Consider the following 16,326-nt stretch of genomic DNA (forward strand, 5'->3'; position numbering starts at 1 on the left):
GAGAGAGAGAGAGAGAGAGAGAGAGAGAGAGAGAGAAGAAAGAGAGAGAGAGAGAGAGAGAGAGAGTTAGGTGCTGCAAAGAGCTCAGGACTGTTTGGAAACACAGGCTAGGTCACCATCTCTTCAAACTTCCATTTTAAAACAGCAACAACAACAACAAAAACACAAATGATTCCACCCTGACTTCACACTCACACAGCAGGCTGAGTGACACCCTGGGGGTGGAGCTCACTGCTGAGTGACACTCTGGGGGTGGAGCTCACTGCTGTGTGACACTCTGGGGGTGGAGCTCACTGCTGAGTGACACTCTGGGGGTGGAGCTCACTGCTGAGTGACACTCTGGGGGTGGAGCTCACTGCTGTGTGACACTCTGGGGGTGGAGCTCACTGCTGAGTGACACTCTGGGGGTGGAGCTCACTGCTGTGTGACACTCTGGGGGTGGAGCTCACTGCTGAGTGGCACTCTGGGGGTGGAGCTCACTGCTGTGTGACACTCTGGGGGTGGAGCTCACTGCTGAGTGACACTGGGGGGGGGGGGGGGGTGGAGCTCACTGCTGTGTGACACCCTGGGGGTGGAGCTCACTGCTGAGTGACACTCTGGGGGTGGAGCTCACTGCTGAGTGACACTGGGGGGGGGGGAGCTCACTGCTGAGTGACACTCTGGGGGTGGAGCTCACTGCTGAGTGACACTCTGGGGGTGGAGCTCACTGCTGAGTGACACTCTGGGGGTGGAGCTCACTGCTGAGTGACACTCTGGGGGTGGAGCTCACTGCTGAGTGACACTCTGGGGGTGGAGCTCACTGCTGTGTGACACTCTGGGGGTGGAGCTCACTGCTGAGTGACACTCTGGGGGTGGAGATCACTGCTGAGTGACACTCTGGGGGTGGAGATCACTGCTGAGTGGCACTCTGGGGGTGGAGCTCACTGCTGAGTGACACTCTGGGGGTGGAGCTCACTGCTGAGTGACACTCTGGGGGTGGAGCTCACTGCTGAGTGACACTTTGGGGGTGGAGCTCACTGTGGGAGGGTTATTATTGGGATGAAATCTCCACAGAAATCAAGCGCTGACAGTAAGGTGAAGATCATTGCTGCTGATTGGAGTCATTTCCCATTCAAAGTGAAGAAACAGCTGCTTGGGTTTGTGATGATCGCTGCTTCTCTTACGCTCTGGAAAACAGCGATTTTCAAACCCAAGCAGCTGCTTCTTCACTTTGAATGGGAAATTAGCCTGATCAATAACCTGGGAAAAGCTCAATCAGAATAATGGAACAATGGGTTTTTGCAGCATCACTACTGTCCACTGTTACAAGAGCAGCGAGGCAGTGAGACAGAGAGAGTGATGAAGTGGGCAGTGGGCAGTGCAGGCTCAATGAGGGACACAAGCAGCACCTCCCTGCCTGTCTGAAATAAAGAGCCGTTGTTTCCGAGGAGAACAAACCCACAGAAATGTGTGCTCTGGTGAGGCTCTGGTTCTCTGAGCAGCCCACAGCTAACAGGACAGGGCTTCGAGGCCAGGGAGCTGCAGCTGGGATTGTCCACACTGCTGTGCTGTGTAATCAGAAAACCCCACTGATCTCAGGAGTTATTGATCAGTGCTGTCCCATTTATCTCAGGAGTTATTGCTCAGTGCTGTCCCATTGATCTCACAAGTTATTGATCAGTGCTGTTTGTAAGTCTAGCTTTCAGAGAGCCGCGCACTTCCTCTGTGAATACAGCTGTAGAACCTACCTGGGAATGCTCGGAGGGGCACGGTTGGGCCGGCTGGGGACTTGGGGGGGAGCGGCGAGCGCCTCTGCAGCGTTGTTGAGGGGGGGCAGGCCCGGCCCCGCGCTGCCTTGCGACCCCCGCAGGGGCGGGGCCTCGACCTGCAGGGACACGAGAAGAGGAGAGCAACCTCCGGGGAGCAGTGGGGCTCAGAGGGGGTGACCTAAGCAGAGAGGAGATACGGAGAGGAAGAGAGAGGGAGGAGATGGAGAGTATGAAGAGATGAAGCAGATCATTATAATCAAGGTACAGAGCAACTACTACACAGGGTTTATCATCATCATTATTATTATTCATTTATAGAAAAGCCCCCTACTCCCTCCCATTCCCCCCTGTGTCAGTACCAGAGCCCTCTACACCCTCCCATTCCCCACTGTGTCAGTACCAGAGCCCCCTACACCTTCCCATTCCCCCCTGTGTCAGTACCAGAGCCCCTACACCCTCCCATTCCCCCCTGTGTCAGTACCAGAGCCCCTACACCCTCCCATTCCCCCGTGTCAGTACCAGAGACCCTACACCCTCCCATTCCCCCCTGTGTCAGTACCAGAGCCCCCTACACCCTCCCATTCCCCACTGTGTCAGTACCAGAGCCCCTACACCCTCCCATTCCCCGCTGTGTCAGTACCAGAGCCCCTACACCCTCCCATTCCCCCCTGTGTCAGTACCTGCGGCCCCCCTGCCAGGAGTTGTCGACGGGGGGGGGCAGTGGTGTGGAGATGGTGGTGGTGGAGATGTCTCCGATGATTGCTAGTGCCTCCTTCAGGGCGCGGTGAGTGCGCAGAACCTCGTCCCGGCGCTGTGGGTGGTGTTGGTTGTGTTTGGTGTATTGGGGAGTTTGGGGTTTATGGGTATTTTTTGTAGATAGAGAAGGGAAGATAGAGGCAGAGCAGGAGCCTCAATGGTTCTCTTTTTTTTAGTGAAAGGTGGTAGTGGTCTTCAAGGAAGTGTCTAGTGCAGCGTGGAAGGTGGTTTGTGTGTTCTCGTTGTTCGTCCCCTGGTTTATGTTCTTTGTTCTTGTTTTTCTTTTGGCAGATCTGTTCGTTGGTTTGATCTGATTTGGTTGTGTGGTTGTCTTTTTTGGTAGTCCTGTTTTTTTCTTTTCCCTTTGTGTTCCTTTCCCCCCCTTTTTCCCTTCTGTGTGATTGGATGATGGTCGTGTGTCGTCGCATCTGGATGTAGGTATTTTCTCCGTTCATGTATGTATTTTTAGTTATAGTTCTTGCCATTCTCCCTTTCAGTTTGCAGCTTTTGGTGTATTTAGTGGCAAAACAGAAATTTCCCTGCGCTGTTTTTTCCTTGTTTTCTTCTTTTTCCTCTAGCCTGCTCTGCGGACTCGTCCATCAGCACACTCTGATCCTCTGTGGAGTATAGTTGGGCCAGCAGCTCCGCGTTGATGAACTCCTTCACCTGCCAGGACAAACAGGGAGAGCCGAACCAGAACTCAATACCTGAACCAGAGCAAACTGAACCACAGTAACTGAACCACAGCTGCCCCTTAGCCTCGGCGTGCAGTACTGCAGTGGCTGCTTACGTTGCTGATCATGAGGTGCATGATGGTCTTGGGCATGAGGTCCCGGATGCACTTGTTGACGATGGCCATGTAAGAGTCGACCAGGTTCCTGATGGTCTCCACCTGCCGCTCCAGCTGGGGGTCCATGGAGAAATTATCAGAGGGGCCTGAGTCATCGCTGTCCACCTACAAGAAAGGAGAGAGCCGTCAGCCACCAGTAACACCCACCACCAACACCCACCAGCAACATCAACCAACAACACCCACCAGCAACACCCACCAGCAACTAACCACCAGCAATCAACCACCACCAACACCCACCAGCAACACCCACCAGCAACACCCACCAGCAACACCCACCAGCAACACCCACCAGCAACACCCACCAGCAACACCCACCAGCAATCACCCACCAGCAACACCCACCAGCAACACCCACCAGCAACACCTACCAGCAACCCCCACCAGCAACACCCACCAGCAACAACCACCAGCAATCAACCACCAGCAATCACCCACCAGCAACACCCACCAGCAACACCCACCAGCAACACCCACCAGCAATCAACCACCAGCAACACCCACCAGCAATCAACCACCAGCAACACCCACCAGCAACACCCACCAGCAACACCCACCAGCAATCAACCACCAGCAACACCCACCAGCAACACCCACCAGCAATCAACCACCAGCAACACCCACCAGCAACAACCACCAGCAACACCCACCAGCAACAACCACCAGCAATCAACCACCAGCAACACCCACCAGCAACACCCACCAACAACACCCACCAGCAAACAACCACCAGCAACACCCACCAGCAATCAACCACCAGCAACACCCACCAGCAATCAACCACCAGCAACACCCACCAGCAACACCCACCAGCAACACCCACCAGCAACACCCACCAGCAATCAACCACCAGCAACACCCACCAGCAATCAACCACCAGCAACACCCACCAGCAACAACCACCAGCAACACCAACCAGCAACATCCACCAGCAATCAACCACCAGCAACACCCACCAGCAATCAACCACCAGCAACACCCACCAGCAACACCCACCAGCAACACCCACCAGCAATCACCCACCAGCAACAACCACCAGCAACACCCACCAGCAATCAACCACCAGCAACACCCACCAGCAATCAACCACCAGCAACACCCACCAGCAATCAACCACCAGCAACACCCACCAGCAACAACCACCAGCAACACCCACCAGCAATCAACCACCAGCAACACCCACCAGCAATCAACCACCAGCAACACCCACCAGCAATCAACCACCAGCAACACCCACCAGCAATCAACCACCAGCAACACCCACCAGCAACACCCACCAGCAACACCCACCAGCAACACCCACCAGCAACACCCACCAGCAATCAACCACCAGCAACACCCACCAGCAACACCCACCAGCAACACCCACCAGCAATCACCCACCAGCAATCACCCACCAGCAACACCCACCAGCAACACCCACCAGCAATCAACCACCAGCAACACCCACCAGCAACACCCACCAGCAACAACCACCAGCAACACCCACCAGCAACACCCACCAGCAAACACCCACCAGCAACAACCACCAGCAACAACCACCAGCAATCAACCACCAGCAACAACCACCAGCAACACCCACCAGCAACCAGCAACCACCAGCAACACCCACCAGCAATCAACCACCAGCAACACCCACCAGCAATCACCCACCAGCAACACCCACCAGCAACACCCACCAGCAACACCCACCAGCAAACAACCACCAGCAACACCCACCAGCAATCAACCACCAGCAACACCCACCAGCAACACCCACCAGCAATCAACCACCAGCAACACCCACCAGCAATCAACCACCAGCAACACCCACCAGCAACACCCACCAGCAATCAACCACCAGCAACACCCACCAGCAACACCCACCAGCAACACCCACCAGCAATCAACCACCAGAAACACCCACCAGCAACAAACACGTGGTTGTTCCTGTTTTGGGGGATGGTAGTTAGTTGCAAACACCGTTGTGGGTTGGTCACAAGTTGGAAACACCAACAAGCAACCACCAAACAGCAACACCCACCAAGCAATCAACCACCAGCAACCCACCACAACAACAGCAACAGCAACCACCCAGCAGCAATACCCACCAGCAAACAACCAGCAGGATCACCCACCAGCAATCAACCACCAGCAACACCCACAAGCAATCAACCACCAGCAACTACCCACCAGCAACAACCACCAGCAACACCCACCAGCAATCAACCACCAGCAACACCCACCAGCAACAACCACCAGCAACACCCACCAGCAATCAACCACCAGCAACACCCACCAGCAATCAACCACCAGCAACACCCACCAGCAAACAACCACCAGCAACACCCACCAGCAAACAACCACCAGCAACACCCACCAGCAAACAACCACCAGCAACACCCACCAGCAAACACCCACCAGCAACACCCACCAGCAAACAACCACCAGCAACACCCACCAGCAAACAACCACCAGCAACACCTACCAGCAACACCCAGCAGCAACACCTACCAGCAACACCCACCACCAATCAACTACCAGCAACACCCACCAGCAACACCCACTAGCAACACCTACCAGCAACACCCAGCAGCAATCAACCACCAGCAACACCCACCACCAATCAACTACCAGCAACACCAACCAGCAACACCCACCAGCAACACCCACCAGCAACACCCACCAGCAACACCCACCACCAATCAACTACCAGCAACACCCACCAGCAACACCAACCAGCAACACCCACCAGCAACACCCACCAGCAATCACCCACCAGCAATCAACCAAAGAAGAAGAGCAGGGTTACCATACTTATTCAACACTGAAGAGCGCTTCCTTTATAAAAGTTTGCCATGGTATTTTTGTACAGTATTTTTGCAGTTTTTTGCAAGTAACCAGCTCAGATGAGTCTTATTAAACTCCTAGTAAAACCAGGAATGGGTCAAACTACTATGCAATGGGAGTCTTATTTCCACCCGTTGCCATTGCACACCATACCAAATTAATTTAAACAGTGTCCTTAATGAACAAGCATCCCAGTGCGCGTTACAATATAAACTATAAACTGACTCAAAAGAGATCTAAACTGCTCGCTCGCAAAAAAAGGATTAAAAAGAAAATACATGCTTAAGCTTCAAGATGTAAAGATGTTGATTGGCTCAGCATTGCAATAGAACCCATAGGGAGTGCAGTGCTGAGGGTGAAGTGCTGGGAGAGTGTGCACGGATCTGGACTCCGCTGCACGGAGGAGGGAGGGGCTCCCCTTCGCTGGCTCAGCACACAGGGACAGCTGGCTCTCATCACCTCCCTCCACCCATTGGGAAGCCCACATCACAATCAAGCACAGAGGCTTTCAACCCCTTCTCTGAAACAACACAAATTCCAACACTGAGTAGCCCTGGATAGTGAGGGGAGAGGGGTGTCTTTACAAACAGACCAAACTGCCCCTCCAACAGGGCACCAGCGCCTCCTGCCCTTAGCAAAGTGTCTCACAGTAAAAGCACAGTGAAAGCATGGCAAAGCACAGGTAAGCATTGAAGTATGAGGTATGGTAAAGCATATTAAAAAACCAGTGGATTCCCCTGGAATCTGGACCCACTCGCAGCTCTGACTGGGAATAGAGCCCTCCTTTCCCTGCCCCGTTACCGCAGGACCAGGATATAGAGGGATACAAATGTTAGCTGTTAAAAGATGCCACTCACCATAAAAATCAAGCGTCTGGAATTTAACTTGAAAAGAAATAGATGGAAAATATTTCTGTCTCTGCTGGCCGTCTGTGTGGCTCCAGCACAGGCGTCTCATGCAGCTTCATCCAGAGAATCTTTGAGCAGTGTGGTCTAGGGACACTGGTTCAATAGTACAGGCTCTCCCGTAGCAGGACATGTGGAGTTTAACCACTAAACCACACCCTCCCACTCCCTGAGCGCCAACCTCTGAGCCACACTGCCTCCCTCCGAGTCTTTCAGCTCTCTGTCTATATTTATGCAATATCTGTTAGGAAGTCCCAAGGGCTGCAGACAGAGTGGCGCGGTGCGATGCGTGCTTGGTCATTATTATACATGCTTGGTCATTGTGATGGGGTACTCCCCGTCTGTGCTTTTTATGTTTTGTGTTAATTTTGTATTTGTAGTTGTTGTATTATTATTTAAAATGTACGTTTTGTGTACAAACACTTGATGTTTTGTTATTATTGTTTACAGCCTGGATGGGGTTAAAATGCCCATCCAGATACAATGGTGAGAATGTGGGGTCAACAGTGAGTGATTACTGACAAACCGGCTGCTGGCCACGCGTCTGAGGAATCCTGGGGGGATAAACTAGGGAAGGGATAGTTAGTTACTATAAAAACAAGCAGCTTTGGTTGAATAGATTAGTGTGTTGAGAGGCGGAACAAGAGACAAGAGTCGATATTATCAGAAAGCCATTGCTACTCATGCTGGTTTACACCAGCACCGTACCTGCTTTTGTTTTGTGTCTGTTTTGTTTCGTGTTTGTTTTGGCCGCTGTGCTGTTTTGTATCTGTCTGTTTTGGCCGCTGTGCTGTTTTGTATCTGTCTGTTTTGGCCGCTGTGTTGTTTTGTATCTGTCTGTTTGTTTTGGCCGCTGTGCTGTTTTGTATCTGTCTGTTTTGGCTGCTGTGTTGTTTTGTATCTGTCTGTATCTTTTGACCGCTGTACTGTTTTGTATCTGTCTGTTTGTTTTGGCTGCTGTGCCGTTTTGTATCTGTCTGTTTTGGCAGCTGTGCCATTTTGTATCTGTTTGTTTTGGCCGCTGTGCTGTTTTGTTTTGTAGCTGTCTGTTTGTTTTGGCCGCTATGCTGTTTTGTTTTGTAGCTGTTTGTTTTGGCCGCTGTGCCATTTTGTTTTGTATCTGTTTGTTTGTTTTGACCACTGTACCATTTTTTGGGGGATAAGTGTTTTGCTCCAATTTAAACCTTTTAGTTTGCAATAAATCTGCTCCCCAGCACGTTCATTCAAACCCCAGTGCTGTCTGCGTCTCCTCCATGGTCTGACGTCACTCACCAAGCCAATCTGTGACAGGCACTTTGCACTTTTCTCATTCTTGTCCCATAGTTATACTATGCCACTACCATTTCTTTAAATAATCTTAACACCACTCTGTGCTTCACAACTCTTACCTATGCTGCATCATGCTTTATTCCACTATGCTGTGATTTCACTGTGGAAATCTTTTCTAACGGTTTGCTTTGGAATATGCTTTACTATACCTTGCTATTCTTTCCAGCTCATGCCTATACTTCCCATGCATACTCTGCTCTGACGAGGGTGTGGTGGTCTTTCTCCTGGCTGCTCAGGGACAGTCGCTGGAATTCACTGGCTGAATCGCAGCTCCTCTGTAATGAGAACCAGCTGCTGCACTGTGAAAGCCCTTCTCTCCAGTGTGAGGAGGGCTCAGTCGCTGTGCTGCAGCCTCACTGTGAAAGCCCTTCTCTCCAGTGTGAGGAGGGCTCAGTCGCTGTGCTGCAGCCTCACTGTGAAAGCCCTTCTCTCCAGTGTGAGGAGGGCTCAGTCGCTGTGCTGCAGCCTCACTGTGAAAGCCCTTCTCTCCAGTGTGAAGAGGGCTCAGTCGCTGTGCTGCAGCCTCACTGTGAAATGGTGTGCGGGGTATGCAGGGTGTGCAGGGTATGCAGTGGGGGGCAGGGTGGGGGGCAGGCAGGTCACTCACCGATGGTTTCTCAGGGTAGACTCCGGCTCGCAGCAGAGAAGCCTTCCAGCTGTCCACCTCTTCATGGGAGTCACAGGCCAGCTCCAGGTAGCGATAGTCCTTGTAAACATTCCTGGGAACAGAATAGAGCGATTCACAGCACTGAACACAATCCCTCAGCTCTAACCCCTCAACTCTAACCACTGAACACAGTCCCTCCCAGGCCCTCAGCTCTAACCCCTAGCCCACACTGCCTCCCAGTCGCTCAGCTCTAACCCCTAGCCCACAATGCCTCCCAGTCGCTCAGCTCTAACCCCTAGCCCACACTGCCTCCCAGTCGCTCAGCTCTAACCCCTAGCCCACACTGCCTCCCAGTCGCTCAGCTCTAACCCCTAGCCCACACTGCCTCCCAGTCCCTCAGCTCTAACCCACTAGCCCACACTGCCTCCCAGTCCCTCAGCTCTAACCCCTAGCCCACACTGCCTCCCAGTCGCTCAGCTCTAACCCCTAGCCCACACTGCCTCCCAGTCGCTCAGCTCTAACCCCTAGCCCACACTGCCTCCCAGTCCCCCAGCTCTAACCCTCTCTGTCACAGCGCAAGTCAGGGTTCCTCCCAGCAGGAATGTAATCTGCCAATAATTAAAGAGCAGGAAATGAAGAAATCAAAAGCATTCATGGACCCGCACTCACAGCCCCCTTCCAATCCTCCCCGTTCGGAAAAACACAAGACAGAATAAAAAACATGCTCTGCAGCGTGGTGTGTGCTGAGCGAGGGAGCAGTGCTCTGCAGCGTGGTGTGTGCTGAGCGAGGGAGCAGTGCTCTGCAGCGTGGTGTGTGCTGAGCGAGGGAGCAGTGCTCTGCAGCGTGGTGTGTGCTGAGCGAGGGAGCAGTGCTCTGCAGCGTGGTGTGTGCTGAGCGAGGGAGCAGTGCTCTGCAGCGTGGTGTGTGCTGAGCGAGGGAGCAGTGCTCTGCAGCGTGGTGTGTGCTGAGCGAGGGAGCAGTGCTCTGCAGCGTGGTGTGTGCTGAGCGAGGGAGCAGTGCTCTGCAGCGTGGTGTGTGCTGAGCGAGGGAGCAGTGCTCTGCAGCGTGGTGTGTGCTGAGCGAGGGAGCAGTGCTCTGCAGCGTGGTGTGTGCTGAGCGAGGGAGCAGTGCTCTGCAGCGTGGTGTGTGCTGAGCGAGGGAGCAGTGCTCTGCAGCGTGGTGTGTGCTGAGCGAGGGAGCAGTGCTCTGCAGCGTGGTGTGTGCTGAGCGAGGGAGCAGTGCTCTGCAGCGTGGTGTGTGCTGAGCGAGGGAGCAGTGCTCTGCAGCGTGGTGTGTGCTGAGCGAGGGAGCAGTGCTCTGCAGCGTGGTGTGTGCTGAGCGAGGGAGCAGTGCTCTGCAGCGTGGTGTGTGCTGAGCGAGGGAGCAGTGCTCTGCAGCGTGGTGTGTGCTGAGCGAGGGAGCAGTGCTCTGCAGCGTGGTGTGTGCTGAGCGAGGGAGCAGTGCTCTGCAGCGTGGTGTGTGCTGAGCGAGGGAGCAGTGCTCTGCAGCGTGGTGTGTGCTGAGCGAGGGAGAGACTCACGGTTAGCTTAAAGGAGAGCTCCCCGTGAGCTTAAAGGAGAGCTCATTGTAGCCTCAATAACTGCCCTGGTATACACCTGTGTGTCTCTCTTTGTATGCAAGTCCAGCCCGTTTCTAAAGCTGTACTGAAGGGGGGCCAAGCATCTGCCCAGAGCGCTGCACCTGAGACACTGGAGGCACAGCTGCTTATTTTAGGACACGGTATAATACAGACAGCAATACAAATGGCATTTATCCCATTCATGCATATTTTTTTGTTTCATACTGAATGTTGAATTTCTAAACAAATAAACGATGCTGATGAATATTTTCCTAGCTGGCTGCAGAGGCCCTGGTTTCCTGCATTTGATCTTTGAGAATGACAGGGCAATTCCACTCAATATCTTACAGACGCCTGGCATTCCTGCAATATCATCTCTGCTGGGACACACAGCTCGCAATGATTCCTCCGGCATTGTGAGTGCGTGTGCGAGTGAGTGTGTGTGTGGAGTGTGTGTGCAGCATGTGCGAGTGTGTGTGTATGTGTGCAAGTGATTGTGTGTGCAAGTGTGTGTGCGAGTGAGTGTATGTGCGAAGTGTGCGAGTGAGTGTGTGTGTGCGGAGTGTGTGTGCGATTGTGTGTGTGTGCGAGTGTGTGTGGTGAGTGTGTGCAAGTGAGTGTGTGAGTGTGTGTCTGCGGAGTGAGTGTGTGGAGTGAGTGTGCGGCGTGTGCGAGTGTGTGTGTGTGTGTGAGTGAGTGTGTGTGCGGAGTGAGTGAGTGTGTGAGTATGTGTACGAGTGAGTGTGTGCGGAGTGAGTGTGTGTGTGTGTGTGTGTGCGTGAGTGAGTGAGTGTGTGTGTGCGAGTGAGTGTGCGAGTGAGTGTGTGCGGAGTGAGTGAGTGTGTTTGTGTGTGCGAGTGAGTGTGTGCGGAGTGAGTGAGTGTGTGTGTGTGCAGAGTGAGTGTGTGTGCGGAGTGAGTGTGTGAGCAAGTGTGTGTGCGGAGTGAGTGTGTCAGCGAGTGAGTGTGTGTGCGGAGTGAGTGAGTGTGTGTGTGAGTGTGTGAGTGTGTGTGCCAGTCCTTCACTCCCCACTACCCCCTGCCTGATTGTCAGAGACTATGAAGCTTTCCCTGGAATGCCAGTTCATGTTTAATTTCATTCTGACAAACCCACTTGTTTGGATCCGGCTCTGTTATAATGGAAATACTAATGAAACGCATTCTATATTGTGGGGTCTGGTCTGGATTTAATTAGGTGTGAAATGGCACTAATGATGCCCCTCTTGGCGTGCTGTCTTACATTCACTCAGAAGTGTTGGATAGACTAATTACTAACCAGCTCCACATGTTCCAGTCCTGACAAAACCTCTCCTCTCATCCATGGGGGGGAAACGTTAACTCAGCCATTGAACACTGAGATTCAGAGCTCTGATACGAGTTCCCCTGCACAGGGGCACCACCTTGGCAGAGCGCTTGCATTCCTCCAGCATAGTGCTCCATCTGCACTGCACCTCCCTGCAGGCTGCTGCGTGTTAGCATGCTTGAGAACTGGAGTCCGCACTTTACAATCAATACATCTAGGAGTCAAAGCTGTGGCACACCACGTATTCAAAATGAAGGTTCAACTCATACAGTTCATTACAAAGTAAAGTGCATGCAGCAATAAATGAAACGAACGTGTTTGCTTTCTACCCACGGGTGGATGAAAACCAGCTTGTATCTCACACAGCGCCCTGCACTAGACTGTTTATAATATGCAGCTAAACAAGAATGATTAAACAGCACAGCTCATTTTAATGTGATGTCATTTCCATCTAATACAAACGATCTGACACACAGAAATTCTAGCTGTATCAATATCAGGGTCTGGGATTCACTATACTGTATCCAGAATATAAATATTGAATGAACAGTGCTGGCAGTGCAGTGTGTCTCGGGGCTCATGCTGGCAGTGCAGTGTGTTTATGTGCTCACGGTGGCAGTGCAGTGTGTCTCGGGGCTCATGCTGGCAGTGCAGTGTGTTTATGTGCTCACGGTGGCAGTGCAGTGTGTCTCTGTGCTCATGCTGGCAGTACAGTGTTTCTCGGGGCTCATGCTGCCAGTGTCCTTGGCGCTCGCTCTCTCACCTCTGCTCTGTGTTGAAGATGGCGATGATGTGCTTACTGGACATGAAGCCCTTCTCCACGTCTCGCACCTTCAGATTGTCCAGGGGCAGCATATACTTCTTCTCCTTCTCCTGCAAACACAGAGACACACGGCAGATTCAATAAGGAGCTCCTTGCATGGGGTCCTGGCTGGCTCCTCTGCCAACGGTAAGACAGCAGGCAGTCACTGGCAGCGTCTGCTCAGAGAGAATGAGGTCCAGGACTGGCGCCGTGCCAGTGGAAACACAGCTTCCCTTAGAAAGGTTTACCACAGTACTGCAGCACTGTGTGCTGTGCTTTTACCACAGTTTACCCTGGTTTGCATTGCTTATTAATATGCTTTACCAGACCTCACCATTCTTTCCAAAGCTTACCCGTGATTCATTATGCTTTCACTGTGTTTTATTGCACTTTGCTGTGCTTTTACTGTGGGGAATACTTACAAGTGGACAGAATATCTGTCCTACCCAGCTCCCTTCCTGTCAACAAACAGTACAGAAGCACCCGGCTCTCAGAGGAGGAGGGGGATGGAGTGAGTGCAGTCAATAGTACAGAAGCACCCGGCTCTCAGAGGAGGTGGGGGATGGAGTGAGTGCAGTCAATAGCACAGAAGCACCCGGCTCTCAGAGGAGGAGGGGGATGGAGTGAGTGCAGTCAATAGTACAGAAGCACCGGGCTCTCAGAGGAGGAGGGGGATGGAGTGAGTGCAGTCAATAGTACAGAAGCACCCGGCTCTCAGAGGAGGAGGGGGATGGAGTGAGTGCAGTCAATAGTACAGAAGCACCCGGCTCTCAGAGGAGGAGGGGGATGGAGTGAGTGCAGTCAATAGTACAGAAGCACCCGGCTCTCAGAGGAGGAGGGGGATGGAGTGAGTGCAGTCAATAGTACAGAAGCACCCGGCTCTCAGAGGAGGAGGGGGATGGAGTGAGTGCAGTCAATAGTACAGAAGCACCCGGCTCTCAGAGGAGGAGGGGGATGGAGTGAGTGCAGTCAATAGTACAGAAGCACCCGGCTCTCAGAGGAGGAGGGGGATGGAGTGAGTGCAGTCAATAGTACAGAAGCACCCGGCTCTCAGAGGAGGAGGGGGATGGAGTGAGTGCAGTCAATAGTACAGAAGCACCCGGCTCTCAGAGGAGGAGGGGGATGGAGTGAGTGCAGTCAATAGCACAGAAGCACCCGGCTCTCAGAGGAGGAGGGGGATGGAGTGAGTGCAGTCAATAGTACAGAAGCACCCGGCTCTCAGAGGAGGAGGGGGATGGAGTGAGTGCAGTCAATAGTACAGAAGCACCCGGCTCTCAGAGGAGGAGGGGGATGGAGTGAGTGCAGTCAATAGTACAGAAGCACCCGGCTCTCAGAGGAGGAGGGGGATGGAGTGAGTGCAGTCGCTTGGCTTGGCTTGCCTGTTCTGTTCAGTCACGGCTGCCTGTAGCTGCTAGAGAGATCAGAGACCACAGGGACTCCTCAACACAGTCTGCTACACACATCAGCACATTCTTAATCTGCTGTCTCAGAAATATCACCTGAGTGAAAAAACACGGAAAGAGTTTCCAACAGGGTCTGCTTTTAAAGAAAAGATGTAATATGCTGCTGAGTACTGAAGCAGAAGCATCACAGAATCACTGCTGTGCAAACCTGGAGGATGAACAGCACAGCCTAGAGCGAAGCATGGTGATATCAGGGACAGAATAACCCATGTCCTGGTATAAGGACAAGACAGCTGCACAGTTACTCTGCAGATGTGCATGTCTGTACCAGGCTCACACTGTGCTTTACCTTGAACTAACATAGTCACCATGCTGTTCAATACCAGATCCCTGCCCATGCTTTCACTGTGCGATACCACTGATATACAGGACTTCTACACTGCTGGAAGAGGGGTCAACGGGCTTTGCAGAGAGGATAAAGAACATAGTCTGTACACAGAGGCCAGACTGCAGACAGGCAGCATGTGCAGGGAGCAGAGCCAGCGCCCCTGAATATACTGCAATACACACACAGCCCTGTATATACTGCAATACACACACAGCCCTGTATATACTGCAATACACACACAGCCCTGTATATACTGCAATACACACACAGCCCTGTATATACTGCAATACACACACAGCCCTGTATATACTGCAATACACACACAGCCCTGTATATACTGCAATACACACACAGCCCTGTATATACTGCAATACACACACAGCCCTGTATATACTGCAATACACACACAGCCCTGTATATACTGCAATACACACACAGCCCTGTATATACTGCAATACACACACAGCCCTGTATATACTGCAATACACACACAGCCCTGTATATACTGCAATACACACACAGCCCTGTATATACTGCAATACACACACAGCCCTGTATATACTGCAATACACACACAGCCCTGTATATACTGCAATACACACACAGCCCTGTATATACTGCAATACACACACAGCCCTGTATATACTGCATTACTAACACAGCCCTATATATACTGCAATACACACAGCCCTGTATATACTGCAATACACACACAGCCCTGTATATACTGCAATACACACACAGCCCTGTATATACTGCATTACTAACACAGCCCTATATATACTGCAATACACACACAGCCCTGTATATACTGCAATACACACACAGCCCTGTATATACTGCAATACACACACAGCCCTGTATATACCGCAATACACACACAGCCCTGTATATACTGCAATACACACACAGCCCTGTATATACTGCAATACACACACAGCCCTGTATATACTGCAATACACACACAGCCCTGTATATACTGCAATACACACACAGCCCTGTATATACTGCAATACACACACAGCCCTGTATATACCGCAATACACACACAGCCCTGTATATACTGCAATACACACACAGCCCTGTATATACTGCAATACACACACAGCCCTGTATATACTGCAATACACACACAGCCCTGTATATACTGCAATACACACACAGCCCTGTATATACCGCAATACACACACAGCCCTGTATATACTGCAATACACACACAGCCCTGTATATACTGCAATACACACACAGCCCTGTATATACTGCAATACACACACAGCCCTGTATATACTGCAATACACACACAGCCCTGTATATACTGCAATACACACACAGCCCTGTATATACTGCAATACACACACAGCCCTGTATATACTGCAATACACACACAGCCCTGTATATACCGCAATACACACACAGCCCTGTATATACTGCAATACACACACAGCCCTGTATATACTGCAATACACACACAGCCCTGTATATACTGCAATACACACACAGCCCTGTATATACTGCATTACTAACACAGCCCTGTATATACTGCAATACACACAGAAATGAGAAACTCACACCACTTGGAATCAGGGAAACTACAGTATGTTTCCAGCAGCATTGTGCAGCTTTTTCACCAGCACTTTTAGTGAACCCTAATATTAATTGACAGTGCTGTAGTAAACTACAGTATTATTGATTGCCAGCACAACCCTTCTACATGTTTCCCAGCAGTAAAAGCACAGCAGAGTGTTACACAGCATACTGAAAGCAAGGTAAAGCATAGGCAAGCTCTGTAAAGCCCAGAGAGGGCTGGTGAAGCATATAAATAAAACA

At 51.8% G+C, this 16,326-nt stretch overlaps 1 protein-coding gene across 1 annotated transcript in view; it reads right to left on the minus strand.

Moving 5' to 3' along the window:
* The window catches only part of LOC121330904 (dynamin-3-like), a 45,377-nt gene that overhangs the window by 909 nt on the left and 28,142 nt on the right, over positions 1-16,326 (minus strand). Inside the window, 7 exon segments of the mRNA XM_041277859.1 lie at positions 1,728-1,844; positions 1,846-1,926; positions 2,429-2,564; positions 3,083-3,170; positions 3,295-3,459; positions 9,025-9,136; positions 12,670-12,779. Coding sequence (XP_041133793.1) covers positions 1,728-1,844; positions 1,846-1,926; positions 2,429-2,564; positions 3,083-3,170; positions 3,295-3,459; positions 9,025-9,136; positions 12,670-12,779 — 809 coding nt within the window.

Source organism: Polyodon spathula, chromosome 18 (assembly GCF_017654505.1).
Source record: "Polyodon spathula isolate WHYD16114869_AA chromosome 18, ASM1765450v1, whole genome shotgun sequence".
Lineage (NCBI taxonomy): Eukaryota > Metazoa > Chordata > Actinopteri > Acipenseriformes > Polyodontidae > Polyodon > Polyodon spathula.